Source organism: Larus michahellis, chromosome 11, assembly GCF_964199755.1.
Source record: "Larus michahellis chromosome 11, bLarMic1.1, whole genome shotgun sequence".
Lineage (NCBI taxonomy): Eukaryota > Metazoa > Chordata > Aves > Charadriiformes > Laridae > Larus > Larus michahellis.
In genome coordinates this window covers 3,883,152-3,910,188 of record NC_133906.1, presented here as the reverse complement: position 1 = coordinate 3,910,188, position 27,037 = coordinate 3,883,152, and the positions used below count along the sequence as shown (strand labels likewise).

The window sequence follows — 27,037 nt, the reverse complement described above, 5'->3', positions numbered from 1 at the left end:
TTGGGGATGTTTTCAGTGTGAAATTGGGCTTTGCTGGTCGCTCCTGGAAGCTTGGCGGTGTGTTACTGTGCAGCAGCTCAGGGCATGGTTTCAGGTAGGGCCACCCTGGAGAAATGATAGGAAACAGAAAAGGCTGTTGTTAATGGTGACTTTAGTTGGATTTTGCTAAATAAAAGGGGGTCTTCCCAGGTGAGCTGATTTGAAAAGATTTATTTGAAGTAAGTAAGTAGCACATTTTCAAATGGAAATTGGTTCTGTCCACCTCCTACCTCAGCGGGGCTCCCGTGGTGATGTGCTTGGGGTTCAGAGGACATCCAGAGAGCTCCGTCCTGCCTTACAGTTCATGAAATAGGTTTTGCAAGGCAGGCAAAGCGTAAAGCAAGATCAAAAGAAAATATCTCCCTTGCAGAGGCGCAGGAAATCTTGCATCTTATGTTTCAAATAAGTGAATTACCGATCAAAATCATCTCTGGAAAGCCCTGTTCCAGAAATAGCTTGCAAGACTGTTGTAAATCAAGATGTTTTTCATGTACATGGGAAGAGAACTTGCAGGAACAACTCTGATATTGCAGGTGCTGGGTCATGGTAACTTGGGGAGAGGAAAAGGAAACTCGTCAGCAATGTGTTGGCAAAGCGTGCAACTGAAATGGGGAAAAGCTGTTTGAAGGACAAGGGGGTGCTCATCTCCATGGCTGTGACTTCACAAATTGCCATTTATTTTGAGGTCGTTTGCTGGCCTGCTTCACCTTTCACCCTGACCGCTCGCCCTCAACACTGTTGTTACCCCAGGGCTTTGCCTTTAACAGGTCCCAGTGGGTTCAGAGAGCTCCAGTGGCTTGTTCCTGGGAGCTGGTCTCCTGCCGGATTGTGCCGTGCTGTTGTTGTCCCGGTTCCCTCCAACGTCATTTCCAAACCTAAGCCTTCCTTGTGGCAGCACCGAGCATCTCTGGACCCCTGCGTGAACAGGGCGGGTGAATCTTGCGTCCCCTCTGTCCCCTTTCTGTGAGTTTTGGGTTTTGATACAGCTGTGTACTTTGCTTGGTAAAAAGGAAGTGTTGTGTCCCTGGCTCTTCCAACAGTATCCCAAGCCAGGGCTCGTCTGATAGACCATTCGGATATGGTGGGTGAAGTTCAAGGACAGAGAATACGTCGTTACATATTCCCAGCATCACTGACGAGTGGGAAGCGGGAGGAGAAAAGGAAATGCCCAGTGGTGGTTGGTATTTTTTGGGGTTTTCAGACCTGAGGAGGAGTCACCGTCTCTGTGAAGCGTAGCTTGAAGTTTGTAGAGGTCTTCTTCATGTACAACTCCTTTCCCTGTTTTGACCACGAGAAGCTCCGGCGGCTGGGGAAGGGCAGGTCCGCAGCGACCCCTCGTCGTGCTGCCATGCGTCAGCCACGTCCAGCAACACCAGCCCTGCTGTCACGGCCTTTACGGCAGAGCCAGGATGAAGAGCCCGGAGAGGCTCCCCCCATGCTGGGCATCCCCATCAGGTGTCGTAATTAGACTCTGAGAGGGAGATGTGCCCAGAGAGACAGGACTTTCCCCCCTCCATAACTAATGTTAGCAGGCTGGTATTCACGAGACACGTAACCGTTGAGGCTGCTGCGTATTTGCCAGTTTCCGGCGACGTTTCGGTGGTCTCCGTAGTTTCCATAACACTTGCGGTGAACCTGCAAACGTCTCCCTTCGGAGCGGTGCCGTTGGAGAGGGTGGGAGCAAAGAAGATGCTCAGGTGAATGATGGAGAAGACAAAGTTTAAATGTAGGAGGGGAGGGTGCAAGCTACGGGAGGGATTTTGGGCCTCACACAGCTAACGTCAGCCAGTCCTGAAAGCAGGCATGAAAAAAACGGAGGCAGGATAGCGGGAAAGAACGCGAGGCAGAAGTGAGGTATCAGCAGCACAAACATTCCCAGCGGAACGACTCCCGCAATTTCAGTAAATCCCCCGATTGGCCTCCACTTATTGTTAGGTGGATTAACCTCCCTGTCCTTGGTCACAACCATTTTCTTACACCGCGAGCCATTTTTCTTATATCCCGAACCATTTTTCTTATATCCCAGCCCTGCGTAGAGGCTGCCCAGTGATGGCATGAGCGAGCAGTGACACCTGAGGAGGTCCCCTTCCCCTCGGCACCCTTCCTGCGTAGGGTCACTAGGTGTTGTCTTGCCAGAATAAGCAGGAGCAGGACCAGTTGGAACTTAGTAAAAGGTTTCCAGAGAGGAAAAGAAGTGGCACGGGATAATTCGATCGGGTCTCCAGGCGTCCCTGCTGAATCAGCTCCGTCCTTTTGGAGAAGCCGCTGGGATTTCACATGAGACCAGTGTTTGGGAGCTACTGTCCGGGGAGGTGGTTGTTAGCCACATCTCTATTTTCTTTGCAAATGCAATGGGAAAAGGCGTTTTGGAAATCCTGCCCTGAACTCGTGTGCGCTGCTCGGCAGTTGCCATGTTTTACCCTAGAGGGAGTTGCTTTTCTGCAGTGGGAGCAGGGATCTCTGTGTTCCTTGGACGATGTCAGGGGACCGGGATGAAAGGAGCTACCAGGGTAAACATCGGATCGCTGCTGCGGTGCTGCCACTGCAAATGTTTATTGCTTTTATGGGGAGATTGGTCTCTGGTGATCTTCTGTCTCCTTCTGACAGCGGTGTTTTCCCAAGGATCGCTTGCGTTTCCCATGTCTTGCGCTTTTGCTCCTGTTTTCGTGGAGGTCCCAGCTGGGCTGGCATCAAGCAGAAGAGCCGGAGATGTCACCTTGGACCTGATGGGCCTGCGCTTTAAACTGGTGGTGTGAGTCCTAGGGGTGAACGAGACTGCCTTTTTCCAGGGTTTGGAAATCCCCTGACTGGTCTCGGGGGGGGTGGGCTTAGGGTTTCCACTCTGCCCTGCTGCCGGCGCCAAACGGGCTTGCGGCTGGAGCATCTGCCCTGGGAGGAAGATGTCGATGACGGAGGGAAGAAGAGAAAAGGTCGGGAGTGCTTTGAACCTGGCAGGCTTTTCAATAATTGGGCTCAGGTCTCGTTGGGAGAGGAAAAAAACCAAATTGCTGGTAAGTATTTTTAGTGGGGTGCCTGCAGCTTTTGTCCCAGGAGCGCCCCGCTGGCAGGACTGCCCTGGTCTCCGCTGAACCCAACCGGCGTGGCCGAGCTGGGCTCCTCCAGCCGGGTGTGACGCGGGGCGAGGAGCGGAGGGCGATGGGGACGAACCGTGTGCTGGGCCGGCAGCACGCCGGGGACGAGCGGGGACAGGGGAGGGACAGCCCCCTCGCCCTTGTGAGGGGGGCTCCTGTGCTTTGGGCAAAGGGTTTTAAGTTGTTGGGGAGCAGGTCGGCTGCGGCTGCTGCTGGGTCAGCGTCACAAGGGACCTCCTCGGTGGCTCGCTGTGCGGGTTTGCTGCCCTGCCGCCTCCTCGGGACCGGGTTTGCTCTCGGCGTGATTTGGGCTGGAGAGACTCGATGGTTTCCTCTCGAGGTTTTTGTTTCCTGAAGGCCCGTTTCCACGGCTCACAAACACTAACGGGCAACGGCTTGTGACGGCTTGAATGGCTGAATGGTTTTAATTCCTGCGTATCTGGGCAGTTTATTTCAGCAGGAGTATTTTCTCCATAAAGAAAATGAACTTTTTTTTTTGTTGTTGTTAAGGTAGTGAAGGCAGTTGTAGCGTGCCGTGCTCCCCGAATGCAGCTGCTGGCTTTGTGGATCCATGATCTCACCGAGGTTGGTTGGGGCTGTTCTGCAAAGCCTTGCTGCGGTTTTCTTTGCCGTGACACCCGTGCCACGAGGAGGGACACGGGCACGAATCGCCTTCTAAAAGATATTTATGTCCTGGCGCTATCGGCGAGGAGCGGTGGCAGCAGCACAGACCGTGCAGGGACCCTGGGTCGTGCGTGGCCCGTGCGACGCCTGAAGGACCTTGCCACTGGTGTGGGGAATTAATGAATATTGAAACGTCCCCCCGAGCAGAGAGTGCACCCCTTAGAAGCACGGCGGGAAGGGGGGGAATTGTTTTGTGGTTTGTTTTGTCCTCACTGAACTTGATGGTGTCAGAAATAACTGCAGCGAAGTGGCAACGACGGGAGCTTCGCTCTTCCCGAGCAAAACCATCTGGGGAGAAACCACGGTAGGAGATTTTGACGGTGAAGAGGAATATTTTGGAAAGCGTAGGCTTGTGGCAGCAGTTATTTTTGCAGATCAGGGCTGCTGTGAAGGCTGTTATAGTGTGGCCCGTCCTCCAGAGCCGCTCCTGGCTTCTCTCCATGGGTTGTGTGTCTGCACGGCGGGACGTGTCCGGAGCAACGTGCGTGCCATGAGGTCTCGTTCCTGGGCAGGCGCGAGGGTTTCTGCTGGCACCAAGATTTGGGTTGCCATGGTCCTACGCCGTGTCATTACACGGCAGTGCTCTTCAGGCAACACTTGGCACCAAAGGCGGCGAGACCGGAGCGGGTGGCAGGTGGGGAAGCGCCTGGAAGGGACGCGGGGACTTCACCCTGTCCCTCCATGGCTCTGCCAAGGCCTACGGCGGGTGGCAGAGCTAAATAAACAGCTGGGTGACACGAGTTCAGCTTATTTCTATGTTTCTTCCAGTAAAAAAAAAAAAAAAATAAAAAAAAATTAGTGCAGTAGTAAATGGGAATGTTGTACATTTTGGAAAACTGGGTGCGGAACATGGGAACAAATTTGGAGCCCTGGAACCCAGCCTGTCCGCTTTCTGTCTGGCAAGTTGGGCAGCTACGGCATTGACCCTGGCAACTTCCCGCGGCCCGGGCTGCGCAGGGATGCCCCGCGGAAGCCCGAGGCGACCTCATGAAACCACCATGGAAATGTAATGTATTTCAGTAGGCAAGGGAGGAATCGGTTTGTTGAGCTGTTTCTTTGGTTTTATTTTAATATGCTCTATTTTCCCCCCCCACTTATCTTTTTGAATCTCCCGTTTTTATTATTCTGGAATCGTCACGCTATTTCCTAAAAAACATAGTTTCACTAAGATGGGGTGGGATTTTTTGCGATGGAAGAGCAGCGGGACAGAGTTGTAGCACTCGAGCAAAGCTAAACTGCATTGCACCCACATGGGCCCTGAGTCTCCCTGCAGCGGTATCTCTATTTCCTGAGACAAACATCACGTGGATAAACGACGACTTTGAGTCAGGATTGCCGAGATCGCCTTAAGCTGGTGTCACAGATGTCCTACGAGACCACAGGGCCGGACGTTTTGAAGCTCTCTCGTGGTCTCGTGTCTCAGTTTGGGAACCGCAGAAAGGACAACCTGAGTTACTTGGCAAATGTGCATCTGGGCGCGTCCGTGGAGGATCCCGGTTTTCCCCTCGAGACCTCGGTCGACTGAGGTTCGGCCAACGGTGGGAGCTGCGGAACGGAGCACCTGCAGATCCCGCTGGGCGCGCGGGGACCTGCGGGGACCTGCAGCGACTCTTGGCGATCATCCCGGGGGAGAGGAGGTGCCAAAGCTGGAGCAGTCGCGTCTGCGTCTGGTGGCTTCGGGTCGGACCTTCCTTCCAGCGCCGACCTCCCTCGCAAGCCCTGGGCAGCGGCTTTGGAAGGCGACGTTTTGCCAGCCGCCGTGGAAGTCAGAAGGACCACCCAGTTCTGATAAGGGCAATTTAGAAAGGAAGGGGAAGATTGTGAAAAGAGGGGCAAAGGGGCACAAAGGGAAGAAAAAAAAAAATACAAAAAAACCATCCCACCCCACCGCCGAACAAAAATGAAGATCAAGACCGCTGCTAAGCACACTGCCTGCGAGGGAGGTCCCCACCGTGCCTTTTCTCATCTGGAGCCAGCGCGGATTGTATTAACAGCTTCAACGCAATGGAACAAATTAATCCCTGATGTAATTGAAATCGGTGAGGTCTCACAATAGGTGAGTTTGACCCAGTGGGATAGAAATAGAACAAGTATTGGAATGAAGGAGTGAAATGAAGTCACACTGTTCAGCCATTGGTATTTCATTCCTAGAAACAAAGGCCGGACAAACGCGGAGAATACATGGCTCTGCTGGGCATGGTTGAAAGCTGCTCAATAATATCAAGCTTTGAAGGGATATTTCTGTGTGGAGAGGAAGTATGTAGCAGAGATATAACAAGCATTAAGAAGAAAGAAAGACAAAGAAAGAAAGGGAGAAAGAAAAAGCCCTGATCGCTCATTGCCTGATTGATAGCTGCGGTAAAATAATACCAGCCCCGAATTAAAAAAAAAATAAAATAAAATAAATCACAACTGGAGGAAAATAAGAGAAAGAATTAAGGTGGGAATTGTATTTCTGGAGAGTCAAAACTGTCAAGAGCTCGTGGTGAGAGATGGTGTCCTGCAGGTACCCCTGCAGCTGGGATGCGCGGGGTTGGTTTGCTTGGGCTAGCGCAGGTAGCAGGAACTGGTCCCACTGAGAAAGAGGTGCCTTTTGGTGCTGGGAGATGGCCCGGTCTTGGCCCCTTGGGTGCTGCTGCCCCACAACAGGACACAGGCTCCTGGGGAGGCGGATGCCATAGGGGTGGGCTCCCCCTTGCAGGCTGCTGAGCTGCTGTTCCTCCTGGTGATTATATTAATGATCCGAGGGCTGGAGCCCCTCTGCTGTGAGGACAGGCTGAGAGGGGTGGGGGGGTTCAGCCTGGAGAAGAGAAGGCTCTGGGGAGACCTTAGAGCCCCTTCCAGTATCTGAAGGGGGCCTACAAGAAAGATGGAGAGGGGCTTTTTACAAGGGCATGTAGCGATAGGATGAGGGGTCATGGCTTCAAACTGGAAGAGGGGAGATTTAGATGAGATCTGAGGCAGAAATTGTTTGCTGTGAGGGCGGTGAGCCCCTGGCCCAGGTTGCCCAGAGAAGCTGTGGCTGCCCCATCCCTGGAGGGGTTCAAGGCCAGGCTGGCCGGGGCTTGGAGCAACCTGGGCTGGTGGGAGGTGTCCCTGCCCAGGGCAGGGGGGCTGGAACTAGATTGATCTTCATGGTCCCTTCCAACCCAAACCATTCTATGATGAACTGGGGGCCGCAGCCCGTGACCTGGTTCTGGCTCGGTGAGAGTGTGCAGACGCAGGTGGAGAAGTGGAGGACGGGGGTGTTGCAGCCCCTCAGCAGCACTCTCGTGCTGGGCTTTGCACGGGCGGGCGGCGCTGGCTGGAGGCGCCTTCCCTTCCTCGGCTTGCGCATGAATACGGCTGGGGTTTTAACAGTCATTAATCAAGACTGAAACCCTGCTCTTCCCCAGACCCAACCATTCCCCAAGGTGGAACAAGTTTAAAATGTCACCGTCTCACAAACGGTGCGTTTTCACAGTTCTGGCGAAGGCTCACTCCGTCATCAAAAAGAGAAGCTTGGGTTTCTCGAAGGCGGCATCATCTTTCTCTAGAAAATCGCCAAATACTGACTGATGGCCCATAAAACATTAGTTTCCTCCAACTCTCTCAGGTTCCATTTTTTTGGCATTCCCTCCCGCCTTCCTCCTGGTTCCATACCAGGCTCAGTAACGCTGTTGTCTCCTGCCCGATGGACGCGTTGCTTTAGGGGAGCTGGAGAGCAGTGGGGCATGGCTTGGAAAGCTGGTGGGATCTCGGGAAGATGCTGGGGAGTTTGGCTGAGGGAGAGCCCTGTTTCTCAGGGGCTGCGTGTTTTGGAGAGAACGAAGGCCTGACGCTGCCCTGGGAGATTTAATGTATGGCCTCTCTGAATGCGGCAGGCAGCTCTCGGGAGAAAAGGAGGCTCCGCTTGCAGAGCAGCTTTTGGATCCAAGTATGTGTCACCTCGCTGAGCCGTATGTCCCCTCTTCCAAGCCCTGGAAACGTCTTCTCTTTGGGTCTTGTTTAACATTTCTGAAATCCAAAGGGACAGGCAGGCTCGACCCCCTCGTCACCCCGTTTCCTTCTCCTTTCCGGCTCCATCCCGACGTGCACTTCACTTGGAGTGCATTAAACAAAGAGCCAACGTCATTGAATTTCACGTACTGCAGCAACTTGAAAGCGCTCAAGTCAAAGGAGTGAGGGGCTCGGTTTCCAAGCGTATCTGTGCAAGAGCAGGGGAGAGCTCGGCGTTTCTCCCCGTGATGGGCCAATGTCTTCTGCATGGCCCCATGCCAAGGGAGAGCTTGGCGCGGGCAGGAGCTCCTCTGCGATGAGGGCAGGCGCAGGAGGGGTGGTGGAGGCGGTCTGGTCCTCAGCCCTCTTCCTTTCCCAGCATGGTCAAACGGAGGTTGGGAAGGGAGCGGAGAAAGGGAGTAGCCTGAAAGCACCGCAAGGAGAAGTGGGGGAAAAGTATTATTCGGGCTGAAGGACGCTGTTGGTAAAAGAATAAACGGATGTAAATATATGAGGTAGAAAATTAAGGTAGAGAATATTAGGGAAGTGTTTCTGAAACAGCCTTCTAAGGAAGCAAAGACAAAAGATGGTTCATGACTTGATATACGAACAGGCGATTGAGTGGTACAGCTCTCGTGGAGCGAGATCTTTTGGCATCTTGGTTTTAAATAGGACATTCATGCTTGTCCGATGAAATGTTGTTTTTTTTTTTTCACCCACAAAAAATAAAATATCAAAAAGCATTTCAAGTAAAATACTTGTAAATGCCACTGGTGGAGTCTTTTGTGGAGTTTGGGAGTCTCATGTCTGCGTCCTTGTGAGCAACCACTTCCACGGGGCACCGTGTTGCCTTTTCTCGCAGAGCCTCCTGGAGGGTACACAGTCACCATCCCAGGTGACATCTCCCAAGACTGAGAGTGCACCTTAGCTTTCTGGATATTCCTTTTTCAAGGAAAAAAATATTTTTCCGTGGATAACAGGAGGAAACAAACACCAAAGGTCTAAGTTCTGGTATTTTGAAAGGCTTAGTTACACTTGTGCGGTTCTGGCGGTGTCACGCCATAGCCTTCCTCCGTTGGACGCGTGGGGATTCACTCTGAAGTGCCGGCTTCCCGCTGCGCACCTGAATACGGAGCGGCTTGGTGTTAGATGGATTTCCAAATGTGCTTCTGAGCCCAAAGAAGCGGCTGCGTCAAAGCAGTGCGCATCCACTTCTGCCTGGCCTCGAGCTAGGCTCTGTATCCTGAAGGTAACGATATCCCGGCGCTGGCTTGACTTTGCAGTTAAGAGGAGGAAAAAGCAGCAAATAAGGGGTGCATTGTGTTTCATGGAGGATGGCTGTCATGGTGAGCTAGCAAATCCTGCTGTAATTGGCATAGAGGAATTTTGCCAAAGTCAGGGAAGCAAAGTGGTTTGTTACTTGCCTTTGCGGACTTGGGAGAGATCTGTCTTGGATATCCTCTTGTTGACCTTATCGAGTTCAACTTTCGTGTGTTTCGAAGGTCACGGAGAAAATCATTAATATTAGGTTGATTTGATGGCTGAAAGGTAATAAGTATTTCCTGCTTATCAGATGGGGTTTGAAAGGACTTTGAATAGCTTGATTTGTTTATCTTTTGCAATCGGTACGGCCCTTAGCGAGAGGGATTTCGTATTCCTCGCTCAGTTTGGGGGATGACATATGGTTTGCTCTCTGATGAGGCTTGGAGGCTCCGTAGGATAAAAAGCAAAAAACCAGGGAATCCTGAAGCCCAGCTCCCAGCTAACTTGGCCGTGCTGTGTTAGCTGTAACGCTTTATGACACGCACAATAACAGATTGACGTCCCCTTTGCCTGGAAAGCTCACAATGGAAAACACGAAATGCACGGGGGTTGGTTGGATGGATGGAAAGCCAATCCCGTAAACACGGCTTGGCACCGCGAGGGGTTTGGTGACCTTGGCGGGACTGTGATCGCTTCCCGTTCACAACAAGGCATCGATGTCTGCAGAGATGTGGCACCAGCTGGTGCAGGACTAACATCGCAGTGCTGGTGTCGGAGGCTTTTGCCCTTCTTGAGCATTTCGTGGATTACTTGATGGCGAAACCTCCGGCTGCATCAGCAAAATGGTCTTTCCCTCGCCCTCCACCTGGGATTCGACAAAAAGGAGGGTCATTCTTTAAGCTGAAGGATCGTTGTGAAGCCATTTAAAATGAAACCTGCTCGTTATTTGAGAATCATTCGGCAGAAAAGCACTTGAAAAATCTCCTAGAGCGGGCTGTCTGAAGACTGATGTCGTTTCTGGTTTCTTTGGCTGTTTGGAAAGGAGATGGGACTGAGTGCGCCCACCTTGAATTGGGCTGCTGCTTCTCAGGAGCGAGGCCTTTCTGAGGCACCAGGTGCTTGAGGTGAGGGTCGGCGGTTGTTTTTAAAAGGAATGCTGGTTTTCCCCTTGCGTAAGCTCTGTATGGCCGACTCTATTCTTAGGGTGGCTTTGTAGCTGTGTATTATCACTGAAAGGTGTAGTGATAAGTAAATAACAAGTGGATGAGGAACTGCTTGAAAAGAAAAAGAGAAGGAGAATAAAACTGAAACCAATTTCGGTGCTCTGGTTTAATGACTGAGACTATAAACAGTTGGCAAAGAACGAGACGGAGTTGTATGAAACCTGCTCTCCCGAGATGCTGAAGTTGTCCCGCATAGACGGCGGCCCGTAGCAGTTGGATAGATCTGCAGAACAGACCGCGATACAACCCCCAATCCCACCAAAACCCGTTGTGCTGCACTCCGGAGCCACAGTCTGGTGGTTTTGCTACCTCCAGCGTGGATGATCCGATTGAAAGGCCCTCCAAAAAAAGCGGTCATTTTCTGTATGATGTTTTTATGTGATGTAATAACATATTAATAGTTAAAAAAAAAAAAAAAGAAAAAAAAAAGATTTCCTTTTGCTTTGGTGAACGGACGTGAAAGCCCTAAAGTTTTCAAGTGGGGCTGGGACTTAAAGACGTTTCTGCATTCGTTTTTGTGTGTTGTGATTGTTACGGCAAGGTATTTGGGGGTGGATGGGCTTGGTTTTAGGTGACCTTCTGGAGCGAGTGTTGGCGCTCGGTTACCGAAGGAGGCATGTGTTACTAATTTTTTTGAGATTTATGAAAGAGAGTCTCTCTTATGGTATATATAAATGGACTTCCTTATCTCCGTAAAGTTAGCTGCTTGAGGGAGTAAACTCTTTAGGGCAGGGATACTGTGAGAATGGATTTCAGCGATGATCAAATAGGTTTTATCTCCTGAAATCGACACCGCATGAAATTTTATTTTAGAGTATCGATACTCTCTGCTGCGGGCCAGATGCAGCCTGGGCTGGCACGGCTAATTCACCTTGGCCACGCTCCAGCAGAGCATCCTGTTTCAACAGCGTGGTTAAGCGCGTCCTTACCTTTGAGCAGGCGGCTAAATCCTGGTGGCTTCGCTGCAGCTCTGGACCACGGCTGCTTGGCCAGGGGACAGGTCAGCTGCAAGGAGAACCTCCAGCACCTTCCTCCTCCAGGATTTCTTTCCCTGGCTTAGAGCTGGGCCTGTTGCTGGAGAGGCGATGGAGTGATGCAGGCTTGGGCTGGCTTTATTTCAGGGGTTGGTGTCCCCTGCTGGTCCCCGCTGGGCTTGGACAAGGTGTTGGCGTTGTAGATGATGCCAGCCAGGCCCTTGGCTGGCGGAGGAGGAGATGTCATCCCTCTGGGCTGCAGTTGTGCTCTTCTTGCCAAGGGAGGAGACACTCAATTAGCCGATCTTGGGCAGGAGAACTGTGACAAACATGCACAGGCGGTTTCGTGGCATGTTCGGAGGTGACCACAGCGCAGGATGGCTCCATGGCTGCTCCAGCGTCCACCCGGGCACCGCGGCGGCGGGCTGGGGCCTCTGCGGTGCGAGTGCTCCAGAGACAATTAAAAGAGAGAATTAAAACACGCGCTGGAAGACGGCTTGCCTTTTCTGTTTGAAGTTTCCAAGAAAGCAAAGCAACCTGCCCTTCCCCCAATTCAGATCCCACCTGTTTTGTTTTTTTTTTTTTTTTTTCCTGGAAAAATGTGAAATTCATTAACATGTGGTGAAAGCAATGTAACGACGTCATCTTGATTTAAAATCTGTTTTAAATCTTAAACCGACAGAGCCAGAATCTTAACTGCAAATAGCCTTGCTTGTGTGGGCAGGAGGCAGACTGTCAACGTTACTCGAGCATCCCTGGTTTTGGTAGTTCAGCATGCTTTGCAACAACAGCATTTGAAAAGAAAGCAAGAAGAGACTTAGGGAGGAAAAAAATAAATAAATTAATATTATTGATGTCCAAAGCATCCCCCGGTGCCCTCCTGGCAGGTGCCAGGGCTGCCGCTTCTCTCCCGTCCGTAGCTTTGGGTCGTGGCTTTGTGCTGCGCTGGTTTCTGAGAGTGGGTAATATGGCTGCGATTAATTGTGTAATTCTAGGCTGTCACCTTGAATGTCTGTTTAGACCCAGCTTTAGACCCTGAATCCCCTTTTGCTCAGCCTACGCGTTTAGCTCAGGCTCCTCCTGACTTCTGACGGTAACGTAAGAGAGTTAAATCGCTTTCCCTCCTAGGACTTGGGATCCAAATAGCATGATCCCAGCATTTAATAAGGGCAGCAAAGGCGATCCCGCAACATCCCCGTGAACCTCGTTGCTGTTGCCGCTGCGTTGAATATAATGTTTTTGTTTGGGTTGCTCGGTGAAGGTTTGGTGCTAAGCAGCACTGCCTGCCCAAAGTTCTCCTCCCGCTGCTGATCTGCGGGTCTACTCGATTGACTGGAAACGCTAAAAAGTTCTTCTGAGGTTTTGACTTTCGGGGAGTATTCGGCTTCGAGATATTTGCTGGTATGAGATGACACGTGCAGGAGGCGGAGGTGGGGCTGCTTTTCGTGTTGTGGCCACTTGCTCTTATGCGTTTTAGCCTGGAATGGACCTGAACGAGGATTTATTGACCCTTTTTCGTTTGCATTGCCAGCTCCATCCCCGCCCCAATATATCAGAACACTGTTGCTTGCAGGCGGGGAGGGCACGCGTGCCGTAGCAGGAATGTGTCAGGAGGAGAGGTACCTACCTTGATAGGAGTAAATATTGTTCCTCTGCCGGTCCCAAACTTAGGCATCATTAAATTCCCATGAGATTCTTATTTTACGGTGCATTTTGTCTTATACGCAAGCGGTACACAGGATTAGAGCTCACCGGCAACGAGTAGACTTTGAACGGTCTTTGTCTTGTTCAAATTGAATATTGCCTATTCGTGTGTGCGCGCCACTCGATAATCTTTTGCTTTCGGTCTCTGAATGATTTGTTGGTCCTGTTGAAGGGAGTCTGTCACCAACACATGAGTCTGGAGCGGGCAGCGTGGATGTCGTGGTGCAAACGCTCTCGGGGGGACGGATTGTGGAGTGATTTGTGGGCTTTTGTATTGTTTGGGCGTGAAGCGCTTTTGGGCGCGGGCTGCCCAGCCTCCCCTTTGGGAGGGCATCTTGAGAACGTCTGGGTTGTCTGGTCCTCTGACCTCGGGCAAGGCGGGACGATGACTCTCTGGAAGCAAAAGCAGGAATCCTGTTTTGGTGTTTCTTGGGAACGGTCAGGATAGGAAACGAGACCTCCAGAGAAGGGCAGATGCGTCGGAGGAAGTTTCTGGTGCTATTTTAAGGCTGTAGTGAACTAAGGTTAATTTAATCCATTGAAAAAAAGATGCAGTGGCTGAAGCAATCAGACCCCTGCTGATAACGGCCTTGCGGCTGGACGTGCTGGTTTGGCTCTCGCTGGCCCTTGTGAGCATCTCCCCAAGCCGTGGCCCTGTTGAGGCGGACAGAGATGCCTCCATAGGTGGTCACCGATGAGCTGGCTTCACTGAAAAGCAGGGCTGGCAAAAAAGTTAGCCTGAAGAGTGCCCATGTACAGACAACACTTTTATCGTAGTAGATTTTATGCCTGTGCGAAGCTAGAGTCCGGTCTGCTAATGTCAGCATAAATAGCTTTTTCCTTTGACTTCTTCCCTGCAGTTAATCCGGGGAATCTGAAGGTGGCTGAAGGTGAAGCACAAATTCTCTGGAGTTGTCCACCCCCTTTCCCCGACACGTGTCCGTGTGATCTGGTAGAGGCTATGCATATGCAAAGGAGCACCTAACGTATGGCCAAGGTGGCTGGCCAGGATTAAATCAAAGCAGGACTGAGCAGAAGTTCTTACTCAAAAAAAAAAAAACCAAACCAAACCCAACCCCACGCTTTGATTGTAAAAAAACCCAGGTTTGGTTTGCTGTCGGGAGCCAGCTCTGGCTAGAATTACACGTTGAGTGCCTGATACCGCGGCCGCAGCTGTCAAGCGAAGGGCAGCCAAATCCGAGTCCTCTTGCGCCACGCGCCCGTCGGCCCGCGCGGGTTGGTGTGCCGTCTTTCTGGCCAAGGTGCCTGCTTTGTTTCACCGTCTGCTCTGTTCTCTCTCTCTCTCTCCCCGCTTCCCCACCCGCTCTCAGATGTTCGCTGCCGAGGAGAATGTAGATTTTCGGATACACGTGGAGAACCAGACGCGGGCGAGGGACGACGTGAGCAGGAAGCAGCTTCGGCTCTATCAGCTCTACAGCAGGACAAGCGGGAAACACATCCAAGTGCTCGGCAGGAGGATCAGTGCCAAAGGAGAAGATGGAGATAAATATGGTAAGAATATTTACTGGCATCCCCCAGACTCTGGGTCAAAGGCTTTAATCTTGTATGTTGGGAACCTCTTGGGAGAAAAATAAGAAGGGCAATAAAAAACAGGATAAAAGCGAAAAAAAACCCACCCCGCTTTTCCAGGTTAAGAACGTGGGATTTGTTGTGTTGGAGCAGGCTGTCGGTCTGACTCCCAGCTGCAGGCGGTTCCCGCAGTACTGCCATGCCCTGATTTGTTAGTGTATGATGGTGCTTGGAGAGGAGAATCTTTTTCTGCCCGACGGATGAGCTCCCAGGGTGTCTACTGGAATTCATCAATGATACCCAGGTTGGTGGATGGGGGATGTTCATCCCCCGTGAACTCCAGGCTCATGTTTGGATGAACCCAGTGCTTCAATGAAGCACTCTCCTCTTTCGAGGTGTGTGTGTGGGGGGATATTTGATTTGAGCTGAAATGAAGCAGACTTCGGAGCTTTGAGAGTAGTCCAGAGCTTAAGTTGTATCTTGGGATGCACATATTTGAACTTCCCCCAGGCCAGCGTCATTCTCACGGTGATTTGCCCACAAGCAAGGTGCTAGAAATGCTGCTAGCAGGCTGAATGACGAAAAAACTCCGTAATTCTGGTACATTCCGAGATGGTTGCAGCAGAGATACTTTTGCTGAAGTTGGATGCTTGGAAGGATTTTAGGGCTGTTCAGAAAACCGGTCCTTTTTCTGCTACGGATGTCCGGCCCTGTGCGTCCACGCGTTGCTGGAGAGGTGTGCGTATGTGTTGGCCGGCGTGCAGGTTCACGCGAGGTTGGCTTCACGGGCAGCACGGCTGAGGTGGAGGTGGGCCACAGTGATGGCAGGTCAAAATCCTGGACCGGTTGTCCCTTGAGGCGGGATGAGGTACACGCCGTGCCGAGCGTGGAGGGCAGCTAGAGGACGGAGGAGCAGGGCGATGGCTAGAAAGCACCTGGCTGGTGCGAAATGAACCCCCACGGCTGTTGCGTAGCCCAACGTCTCAGAGAAAGCCCAGCCCTGAGGTCTCGTCGACCTCCTCCTTTGTCGTTCCCAAATTTCCAGATAAAACAAGAGTGGAAAGTGCCACTCGGCTGCTAATTATTGTGTCATTTTATCCCATTCATCCTCTTAAGGTTTGATATGTAAACTAGTCGCTGCGTGCTGGCTGCCGGCTTCCCGGGGAACGCTCTTGCCCGCAGTGACTGTCAGGTACGGTGATGTAGCTTTCCTCTCCATGAAAGAAGGCAGCATTTACAGTGGGGTGCAGCAGGGAAGTGTGCCCATGAGCAGCTGACAAGTGCTAATTTATGTGTCAAAGCCCATCTTGTCCCCTTCATGCATATGCAATGGCGCCTGAACAACGCATCCCCGGCGCTGGTGACCGGTGGCGATGCTGCACAATCGCAGAGCCCCGCGTCTCCCATCCGGGGAGCTCCCTGCCTCGCCGCTCGCCAGCAAAATCCTCTCCGCTAACAAATCCTAACAACCCGGAGTGCTCCGGCCCTGGAGGCCATTTGCTGACCACCCCCCCCCCCCGGCCTCTTCCCTCCCCTGCATCTCCTAATAAAACTCCTTGACGCGTCAAGCTGCAAAAGCCTTCCCGTCCCTAGCCCTGCTGAAAGGTTATGGAAATCTGTTCATCGTCGTGCTTGGCACGGGAACGCTTCGAGCATGATAATCGGGGAGACAGTGAGGTGGGACGCGGAGGTCCGGGATGTGACCACGCAGAGCTCCTCGCTGTGATAATGAAGGGGGGAGAGATGTCGGAGTTACTGAAGTGAGAACCATCTGTGTTGCAGCCAAAACTGGATACAAAGGCAATGACACAGGATTCATTATGTGCCGGGAACCCCTCCCCCCGAGGCATTATGACGGAGTAACCTTTGATCAAGACCAGAGAGAAGCTTAAACCAGGTCTTGGGCATCTCAACAGTTGCAAACTTTTGATCCCTGTCTCCGTCTTGCTGGTCGGATCTGCCCCCGGAGGAGGGAGGACGCCTCTCCTCTGGCGCAGCAGATGGCGGGTTTTCCTCCTGCCCTTTCTCTCCTTTTCCCTCTCTGGTTGCCTGTGGGCTGGCCAGGAGCGCCCAGCTCCTTTCTTGGCTGCCTCCCCCCTGCTGACGGTGCCCGTCTCCCACCACTTTTCCACCCTCTTAACCCCGTCCCCGCTGACAGGGGAGAGGGTGGCGGAGGCGATGTGGGTCGGTGTCCCGAGGATCGCAGCCCGGGGAAGGCTGGGGGAGGACCAGCAAGAGCCAATGGCTGAGAAAAGGCAAGAGACGTGGGAAAAGGTGCCCCTGAGAATTCCCTGAGTTCTCCCAAGAACTCAGCCCCACGAAGAGAAGGTGACATCAGGCCGGGGCAGCGCAGGCTCCGTCTGAATGTGGGAAGCTCGGTGGAGCAGCCAGGCTGTGGCTAAAGGTCCATAGCGCTCATCGCCAGCAATTAGCACTAGCCAGTTTTGAGGATGGGGGAGCTAATAATGTTTTAGCACTTCTTTCCCCTCTCCTCCTCCTATGCATTCGCAACTGGGTAAAGCACGGTGTCCAAGTGAAGAGAAGTGAAGAGATGCCTTCCCCCCCTCCTTTCTCTTTTTTTTTTTTTTTTTTTTTTTTTGTTTTTGCACATACGCAGCATCCAAATGGCTGGCGTGGGAGGGTCGCCCTGCCTTTGAAGGGAGGTTGGTTTTATTGCAAGCTTTTATTGACTTCTGTAAAACTTCTCACCTCTTGCCTGAAGAGAACGCCCAGAAAAGAGGGGAGGTGGCAGGTCTCAGGCGGTGAACTGCTGAATTCAGCCCCCCCGCCCCGGCTCCCCGGCCCCGTGAGTACCGCGCGATACCCAGCCAGCCCTGGGTCAGGGAGAGAAGGTCCGGCAGGGCTGGGAGAACCCGGCCGAAGGAAGCCCCCTTTCAATGTTTTATCCAGGTCTGCAAATGCCCTGTGCGAGGGGCAAATGCCTGCTCCTGCCGTTGTTGCACGGGTTTGCCGGCGTAACAATTCCGGTGTGTCGTTTTTTGGGTTACGTCTTCTCGGGGGCCGAGATCTGGCCCCATGTGTCAAATTATTAAATGGCAAATTAAGTCAGTTAATAGAATTAATTGAGTCGATGTAATCCTTTTAATCAGATGGATTTGATCCCTTCTCAGATGAATTAGAATCCATTAACAGATAAGTCAATTATTGGACTAAATTAAATCTAATAATAATGCCTGCTGCTCACAGCAACGCTAATTAATCTAAATACACTTACCTATCTCCCAAGGTTGTTTTTTTTTTTTTAAGGCTTAATTGATGTTCCTAAAGTGCTCTGAGATCTTTAGATAACAGACGATCTATGTGAGCAAAATATTATCTCTTAACAGACTATAATTAAAAGACTGATCTATTTACAGATTGCGTTTTTACTTTAATCTCTTCAACCTATTCAGAAGGAGTTTGCACTGGCCCAGAAAAACAATATTCCTGTTATAAGCTTATTATTACTTTACAGGTTCCTAAGTGGTCCTTTCATTCGGAAAATGAAAGGGGGAAGGAGAAAAAACAACCATTAAAGTGCTGACAAGAAAAAAAAAAAAAAAAGAAAAGGACCTGGAACCTTTATATTCTACCTCCGATAAATGGTACAGATAGGGAAGAGAGGGATCAGTGACCTGAAACCTTAGATCCTTTCATTTATTTTCATTTCACAAAAGGCAGAAGACATTCTATCCTGTTTGTTCACGATCTTTGTATCCGGCACAGTTGGGGAGACAGAGCTCTCTTGGTTGGGTGAAGGCATTTTTTTGCCTCATTTGTATTTCACAGCCATGTGATTTTTGTTTTAATTTGTCCCCGGCTACTGCTGTCCGGCGGGGCGGTGAGAAGCGATAGCCATCGGCGGAGAGGCGAGGGCGGGGGGGGTGTGAGAGGTCTTTGGGCTTGCCCTCTCTGGGGAGGTCACTTTTATTTGCGGCGAGCGCTTGGGTGTCCTGACGGCTGGGATGTGCCGTGTGCGGGTAGGTCATTAGGCAGGTTGCTATCCGGTGGTATTTCGTCCATTGACAAGTCTGTCACAGTTTTAAAAAAAAACAAACCACTCTTGGCTCCCCCAGAAGGTTATAAACCATCTTTTTTATAAAACTCCTTGTTTATAAACCTTCCAGTCTACAGCATGGAAGGCTTTGTTTGAGGACACCCCGTGCAAGGGGCAGCGCACAGGTATAGATTCGTAGGATGGTTTGGGTTGGAAGGGACCTTAAAGCCCAGCCAGTGCCACCCCCTGCCCTGGGCAGGGACACCTCCCACCAGCCCAGGTTGCTCCAAGCCCCGGCCAACCTGGCCTTGAACCCCTCCAGGGATGGGGCAGCCACAGCTTCTCTGGGCAACCTGGGCCAGGGGCTCACCCCCCTCACAGCAAAGAACTTCTTCCTCAGATCTCAGCTAAATCTCCCCTCTTCCAGTTTAAAACCGTCCCCCCTCGTCCTATTACTACTACCTTGCATAAAGTCCCTCTCCAGCTTTCTTGTAGGCCCCCTTCAGACACTGGAAAGCTGCTATAAGGTATGACATCTCTCCTCCTCGCCACCCCATCGCTGCCCGCGTGTTCAGCCCCCCAGGGGGATGGACCCTCCAAGACTCCCCCTGAGCTCAGTGGGGTTTAGCTCAGGACTCGTGAGACGCCCCTTGCGAGAGGAGCTTTGGGGAGGTGTTGGCGAGGTTAACTAGCGGTGTGTCTACAAATCCGAGGTCAGGCAGACCAAGAAGGGAAGCAAGTTCAAGAGGTGGCGTGCCCGCACGACGCCAGGCATTACCTCCGCCTCTCACGGGCGTTCCCGGTACAGAACATCACGTCCCCATATGGATGCGCTTTGCCGGGTGGTACGGGGAAAGCAAGGAGCTCGGGGAGACGGGCGTCTCCTTGCTGGGGCCACCCCAGCCGGGGCGATGCGCCCCGCAGCTTGCAGTCCCCACCTCCTGTTCCAGCCGGAGCTTCCCAGAGATGCCAGTGGACAAGCCCATAGAGAGCACATTACAGCTGTCTAGACATCAGCCACACTCCAGCCCGCCAGAGATTTTCATTTGTGGTCGAAGTGGGCTCTGTTCCATGAGGAGGTGTAATACGTGTGGAAAATATTATTATAGCAAAATAGCCTCCTTTAATTGACTCTACATTTTGCAGGATTCCTTCCTAGGTTTGGGTGATCCTGTGCTCTCCGGAATTAATGAGCTGACATAGCACTTCTTCGGGTTTGGCAGCCTGACAGCTAATTTAGAACTCCCTAAACTCATTTCACTAATGACTCCCATTTGTTCTATCTCAAAGCCTGGAAACAAATGCAAAATACCAGTGCCATTGTCCCATCTTTAGCAAGTCATTCTTTCCCCTCTGTATTTCTGGCACCTTAACAGCAAGCTGCCTTGGGAAACCTGATTAACTCTTTCCCCTCCTAGAAGAGTTAAAATCAATTTTGATCCCCCTCCTGGGAAGATCAGGAATTAAAAATAACTGAATTCATTGTGGCTGGACGGCGCAGAATTAACCTGCGAGAGAGGTGGGAGACGGAGCCCGAGGAGCCATTTGGGATAGTTAAATATAGCCGTATTTCCACTGTCTGGACATTCAGAAACGTGCTTTTCTTCCCAGGAACCAGGTATGTGCGAAGGGCCCGTGGGTCCCGGCGCAGCTCAGCCCCGCATGAACTGTGATTTGCTTTGTCATTTATTCCGCTGAGCCATCAGGATGGCTGTTTCCTATTTAAACGACGTATCGCTGCCTCCAGTCTCTTCCCATTACAGTTTTGACATGACAACAAGACAAATAATTTTTTTTTTTTTTTTAAAAAAAAAAAGACCTTTTATCTTCTCCACCATTTATTTTCACTTACCTCGCCCGGGGGCAGAGCTGACCTCGGCGCAAGGGACGATCACTCACCATGGCAGCTGTACAGTCATATGGGTCCTGGGGACCCGCCCGAGCCGGAGAAGCCTTTGCCGTCCAGCTGCTGTGTTGTGACTCTGGGTTTTTTCCCCTCCTTGCCCAACATCTCCTCGTTGCTTTATTGTTATTAATTTTTTTCTTTTTTTTGCCTTAAAATATCTCCCCTTTTCGTCTGCAGTGGGGCAGTGGCGAGGTTTTTGTTTGAAAGCAGGCGTGGGATGGACTGAAGGGCTGCTTTGTTGACCTCGGTGTGGGGTGGCTGGGGCTGGAGATGATGGGGCTGGAGATGGGGCTGGGGCTGGAGGTGATGGGGCTGGAGCTGGAGATGATGGGGCTGGGGCTGGAGATGGGGCTGGAGGGGATGGGGCTGGGGGTGATGGGGCTGGAGGGGATGGGGCTGGAGCTGGAGGTGCTGGGGCTGGAGATGGGGCTGGGGCTGGAGGTGATGGGGCTGGGGCTGGAGAACGATGGGACTGGGGATAGTGCTGGGGCTGGAGGGGATGGTGCTGGAGCTGGAGGTGCTGGGGCTGGAGCTGGGGCTGGGGCTGGAGGTGATGGGGCTGGGGCTGGAGAATGATGGGACTGGGGATAGTGCTGGGGCTGGAGGTGATGGGGCTGGAGGTGATGGGGCTGGGGCTGGAGAATGATGGTGCTGGGGCTGGAGACGGGGCTGGAGGGGATGGTGCTGGGGCTGGGGGTGCTGGGGCTGGGGCTGGAGATGATGGGGCTGGAGATGGGGCTGGGGCTGGAGGGGATGGTGATGGGGCTGGAGATGATGGGGCTGGAGGTGCCAGGCCGCGGTGGGCAGCAAGGAGCTGCCCTCACCTTCCAGGCAGCCCTGACAGGTTCGGCAGCTGTTTGAAACGCGCTGTAAGCTGTGACCATCTGTACATTTAAGACTTTTTTTTTTTTTTTTTTTTCTTCTGCCGTTTTCTGTGCCAGCGCCAGGGTAGGGGAAAGCTCTGCTTAGGCGGGATGAGAAGTTTGGGAAGGAAAATCTAAGCCTTTTGCTTTCTGAGTCGTGACAAACCTATTTCAAATGACGTATTTGTTGCCAATTTCCTTTACTTTTGGTTTTCTTTACTTTTGGTTTTGATAGCTGCTACCCCGGCCTCCCGCCGTGGCCAGCTTCACACCTGAAGTTCCGCTCTTTCTGCAGCGGTCCCTGTTTTGTGCCTGTAGTAAGTGATGTACTTGAGAGCTTTGGGACAAAACCAGCAGAAACCGCTGTTTATTTTTCCTCTGACACTACAGTGATTTTTGATTTCCCTACTTCTGGACCTTGAGATAGTTTAATGATCCTTGACTTTCATGGGGATCAAAAATAACTCACCGTCAGGTCTGTGTCCAAACTCCAGGTCTCCGTAATCGCCGATCAGGGTTTGGAAAACACAGGCCTGTCTGTCGGTAAATATTAGGGACCCAGAAATTACTTAGGAAAAGTAATTTCGAGGTCTGCTGATAATTTGTCATTTTTAATTTCTGTGTGGAGTGGAAAGCGAGCTACAAAGTGGGAAAAAAATAAATAAAATCTTTATTTTTGTGCAAGTCATAACAGGGTTTTTGTTAACAGTTTGTGTGTGTGTATAATTCTGTGCTGTGATTTAAGCGTTCCCATTAGAAATGCAGAATAGGAAATAGGATCCCATCTGTGAGCAATTTAAGAGGAAGTGAGACAATGGAGTCGATTGCTGCTCCAGTTTAGATAATCAATACAAATATTATTAGTATAGTGATTTATCTTCCGAAACGCTTTATGAAAATGTGAATGCCAGACCCCGAAGACAGGTCAATATGATATTATCTGTTCCTGCCTTGCTGGGATTACGCTTTTTTTCCCAGCAAGCTCCGGCAGCTGCTTTGCTGAAGGTTCTTCCCTGGCTCTGGTGAAATAACGCAGAAACAAAGTTAGGGCTTTCCTTTCTCCTCCGTGACTCTGAATACGCACTGTGCGTATTAGTCCAAAGATTACTTTTATCTGACATTTGTAGCTGGGGGCTGCTGGGTGGATACTGGGAGATGACCTTTGAGGTCCCTTCCAACCCAAACCCTTCTATGATGAAGTTCTGGAAGAAGTCTGCGTAATTTTAAACGTATTTGTAGGCCATGAGCGATTCTGTGCGCAAATACGGAGGGTGTTCCTTTGAGTTTATTGCAGTTGTTTTACGTTAGCGTCTGGTATCAAGCCTTGTATCGTGGTATCTGAGGTTTTCCCGTATCTAAGCGTTGGGCTGGTCATGAATTCAAGTCGGTTCTCGGGAAGCAATTAGAAGTATCCTGCGAACAGGCTAGTCTACATTTCCAAAAGGGTTTTTTTTTATTGCTTTTACTTTGGAGAGGGAGGAAGGAAAACATCGTCAACAAATTGTCTTGCGAATTTTGGCGTCGGTGTACATTTCCACGCGTGTTGTCAGGTGGCCACTGAGATTTGCCCTTCATGAGAAACGTTTGGAGGAAATGAAAAACGTCAACAACCCTATTAAGAAGATGCCGAATTAAAGACAGGATGGGAAATTCCAAACTTGGTGTGTAAAGGACACGCATCTGCTTGAAAAGAACGTGGGATCTCGCTGGCTTGCTGTTTGAGAGACGCAAAGTCGGTAGCTTGCTTTGCTGGAGACTTAATGTCGGTGGTGTTACCCAGGTCGCTCAGCTGGAGCATCTCCCGTGCTCCCCTTTGCCCAGGTTTGGTGGTGGGACACTGAGGCTGGACCCTCTAGACAGTGGAGAGAGAAGGACCTTTGCTCCTCGTGTGTAACCGAGCAACACGAATTTCATCCTCTCGGTCTCCTCGTGTGTCCCTCCCTCATCTCCAAAGCAGGGCTTGCACCATTCCCTCACCTCGCAGGTGTGCCGTCAGGATGAAAGCATCGCAAATGGAGAGATGGTGAAGGGGCGGTGGGAATGGACACCACACCGGTAGCCTGGTTAGAAGTAATTATTTGGTGTTTTTAGATGCCCTGAGACCATTCCTGTTTTCAGGCTGGGGTTTCCTCAAGCAAGGTGTTGGACTTCATAAAAAAAAAAAAATAATAAGGCACTTTAATCGCTCAGATTTCACCTCAGCTCTTTTAGAAAACCAGATAGTCAGGAATTTCCGCAGCTGGGAGGTGGAGCGCGGCAAACATTAACAACGCCAGTCGCATTGCGTGACCGTCTGGAAGAGGAGGGAAGAGCCCGGTCCCCTGCAAAAGTGCACCCAGCCTCGGGCTCGGCCGAAAGGTGAAAAATAACGAAGCTCCGAAGAGGAGAAATTGCTGATGCATGACGCTCGGAAATCTGGAAGAGTCCAAAAAGGGAGCTGAAAATACCCCCCCCCCCCCAAAAAAAAATGACTATCTGTGGCTTGAACGAAATAGTGTCCGATCAGCATTCAGAAACCGCTGAATTCAGGCCGTTCCAATACTGGCATTTTCCAGACTGCCTGCCAGTCGGATGCAGAGGAGAACACGTGTAGAGTGTCTGCGGTCTCAGCGCTCGCAGGAAGGGGAAGGCGAGCTGGAAGTAAAGGGAGTGAGAAGACCCAGTGAAAAAAAAAAACAAACCATTTTTTTTCTTACGGTGAGGACGAGAAGGGGGTGTTGGGGTTGGAGGGAGATGGTCGCGTGGCTGCACTCCGTGAGCATCCCTTTTAATGAGCTGTGCCAGCAATAAATAGCGCACGCTTTGGTCCCTGATGAATTTTAAGTATTTTCTGAATGCCCGTAACAGGCAATTCATGCCATTATGGTGACGTAGGAGGCTGAGACCTTCTAAATACCTCCTGAGCTTTGCCTCCCTGTCTTCTGCTGCAGTCGCTTTGGGGATGTGCCTGTCCTTTGCTGACGCTACCTGAGGGGCTGAGCTTGAAGAATCACTGGGTAGTGCTCAGATTTATTTTGCCCTCGTCTCCGAGAGCCAAAATGAGTGCCTAAGAGGCCTTCTCCTCCTCTGCGTTTGCAGCTGCCAAAAAGGACGCTTTTCTTCCCAAAGCAGTAAGAAAAAAATCCCGCCATCTGCTGTTGACCCTGCCTTGGCTGGAAGGATCCAGCCCCAGGTAGTGCCGTGGAGAGGAGTCCTTGTTCTCTGACGCAGCTCGGCAGCTTCTGTTCCTCATCCGAGAGCTGGGGCTGGTGGGACGGAGGATGGTGACACAAGCCACTGGGGTTTAAGCATATGGTGGGCTTGGGATCCTGGCTTCAAGTTGACGTGGCTGGTACGGTTTGGTTTATACCTGATGTTCTCAAGTGCTTTTGGAAGGAGAAGCAGAAGAGGGAACGGGTGGTCGGAGGGGAGCTCTCGCAGCAGGGGGCATCACCCACAGCCGCTGGAGGCGGTGAAGACCTCAGCGTGGAGAAGCAGCAGGGAAGGGCTAAGAACAGGACGGCACGTAAACACCAGGTAAATCCAAAAAAATAATGTCCAAATGGCCTCAACGCTTGGCCTGGGCCAGCCATGAGGCTCACAGGGTGTCCGTGCCCCCGTGCGGTGGGGGTGTGAGGGGTGTCCTCGCCACAAAGCCCCTGTTGCTGCTCTGGCAGGTTTTCGCAGGGGTGAGGTTGCTGTGGGTTCTCAATTTCGCATCACGCATTGCGCCGAGGCAGAGGGTGAACTCCGCAGCTGCTGAAAGCTGGGCTTGTCCTGTTGGGGTCAGTGACGTGGTCCCGGGTTCCGGTAGCAAAGGAGCTCGCCTAAAACGAACTTCGGTATAAAGCCCAAATAGCATTTTCTGCTGGTTGCGTGGAGGGATCGCAGGGCTGAATCTCTGTTACAGCCGAGGCCTGATTATCCTCTGCCCTACCCTCGTGAAGCTCCGCCGCCTTCAGCAGAGCCCTTCCTGGAGCTCCTGTGTGAGGCTGAAAGGAGATTAAGTGCCCAGCAGTGCCTCCCATTCCTCCTGTGTCTTGCACCTTTGTTAAGACCTTGCATTTCAAACCATTTTAGCCGGTGGGAGGCAAATCAAAGCTGTTAGGTTTTAGCCGGTGACAATGGCGGGGTGCTGCGTGGTGTGCGGTGACAATGGCGGGGTGCTGCGTGGTGTGCCCGGCCCCTTGCCTTTGTGCGACGTTTGCTCAGCGGTGATTCTTGCCTTTATTTCATTTGCTTCTGCATCTGCATTTGTAACCGTCTCTTTTTTCAAGTTAAGTTGCTGGCTGGTGACTCATTAGGAGTAAATAGGCAAGAGGATATTGACTTTACACCTACTAATTTGGGGGTGCTAACAAGCAAATGTAAGAGCTGCATAGTCACCGGGTAAATTGTCCCACCTGGGAGGACCGGAGGAGGGGAGATAAAAAGCATTGCAAAGGGGCCGCGCTTTTGTGTCTAGCTACTAGCCTTGCTTGTTCTTGCAACCGTAGTGAGTTTGGGTGAACATCTGACAGCCACCATTGCTGTAACCTGTTTTGAGCTTCGCCAGGATTTTCTGGCGCCGGAACTCTTAGACCCGCGTGGGCATGAGAAGAAGCCAGGATCCTAATTAGAGGATGCTAAATAGGTTCGCTCAGAAATGAGGCGGCCTTTCCGGCGGCTGGTGGAACAAATCCTTCTTCCTGCGGCATACGCGAGCGCGGGGCGGAGGATGAGTCAGGATGCGCGTCCCTGCCCGTGCTGGCGTGCCGCGTGCGCTGCTCGCGGGAGGGGGGGGTTACAGACATGTAGTAGCTTTAACATAGCTAGCATAGGTACCGACAGCGGCAAACATCGGCGGGGTGGGATGGCCGTTAGGTAAACAGGAATCGGTGTGGCTCCGTGGGCTGTGGCTGCAGGGATGGAGGAGGCTCGTGGTCACGGCCATGGGCATTGCCATGGGCAGCTCGCTCCTGCTGTTCGCAGTTTCTCTTGGGACCCCAGTCAGCGGGAGGTGTATCTGTCCCTCTCCAGCCCCATCTCGGACGCGGTGACTGCGCACCCGTAGGAATGCTTAAATCGAGACCAGGACGTCAGGTTTCTCGGGGAGAGCAACTGGTTGGAGGGGAGCTGGGGCACAGCTGGGGAGCGATGGTCTCTAGCCCTGATGGCCCTGCTCTGAGCTGAGGGTTGAGCTGGATGACCTCTGGAGAGCCTTCCCAACCTAAATTGTTTCGTGGTTTGGAGGGTGTCTTTCAACACTGATTATCGGAACGGAGCTGGCAGATAACAGCATCACTGGTCCGTCGCTTTGAAGGCGGTGGTTCTCCTTTGGATGCATTGAGTGGGACCCGCAGGAAGTGTCTGTTTGTGGTTTGTCCCTCCCTTTTCTCCTTGTGTGTTTGTTTTTTTTTTTTTTTTTAATTTTATTTGTACTGGGATTTTAAAGAATTTACATTATTTAAAAAATTGGACGTAGGCGGAGTTTTGCATTCTGCCGCTTCAGTCCTCCTGCCCTCTCCCTCGGCTCGGGGGTGACCCGCTTGTAGCTGCGAAGATGAGACCGTCCGCACAAGGGTATGTAAACCCTTGGGGTTTAGAGTTTATCTTACGAGGTGTGTGTGCTGCGGAGTGGCCCGGCAGGCTTTGTACCACTGCAATAACCAGTTTGTCATCTCTGCTCCTTTCTGGCCACGAATCCGGTTTACCGCGTACTTTGAATGGGAGGAAGGAGTCCCCAGTCCTGCTGTATCCCATCACTGGCTCCCGCTCTGCGGCTGTGACTTCCAGCCTCCCTCCTCCTCCTCCTCCTCCTCCTCC

The 27,037-nt window shown here is 51.8% G+C and overlaps 1 protein-coding gene across 1 annotated transcript in view; it reads left to right on the top strand.

Annotated features, from left to right (window-relative positions):
- FGF18 (fibroblast growth factor 18) overlaps positions 1-27,037 on the top strand; it is a 77,321-nt gene that overhangs the window by 15,698 nt on the left and 34,586 nt on the right. The window contains exon 3 of the mRNA XM_074604317.1: positions 14,289-14,469. Coding sequence (XP_074460418.1) covers positions 14,289-14,469 — 181 coding nt within the window. The remainder of the gene's footprint in view (positions 1-14,288; positions 14,470-27,037) is intronic.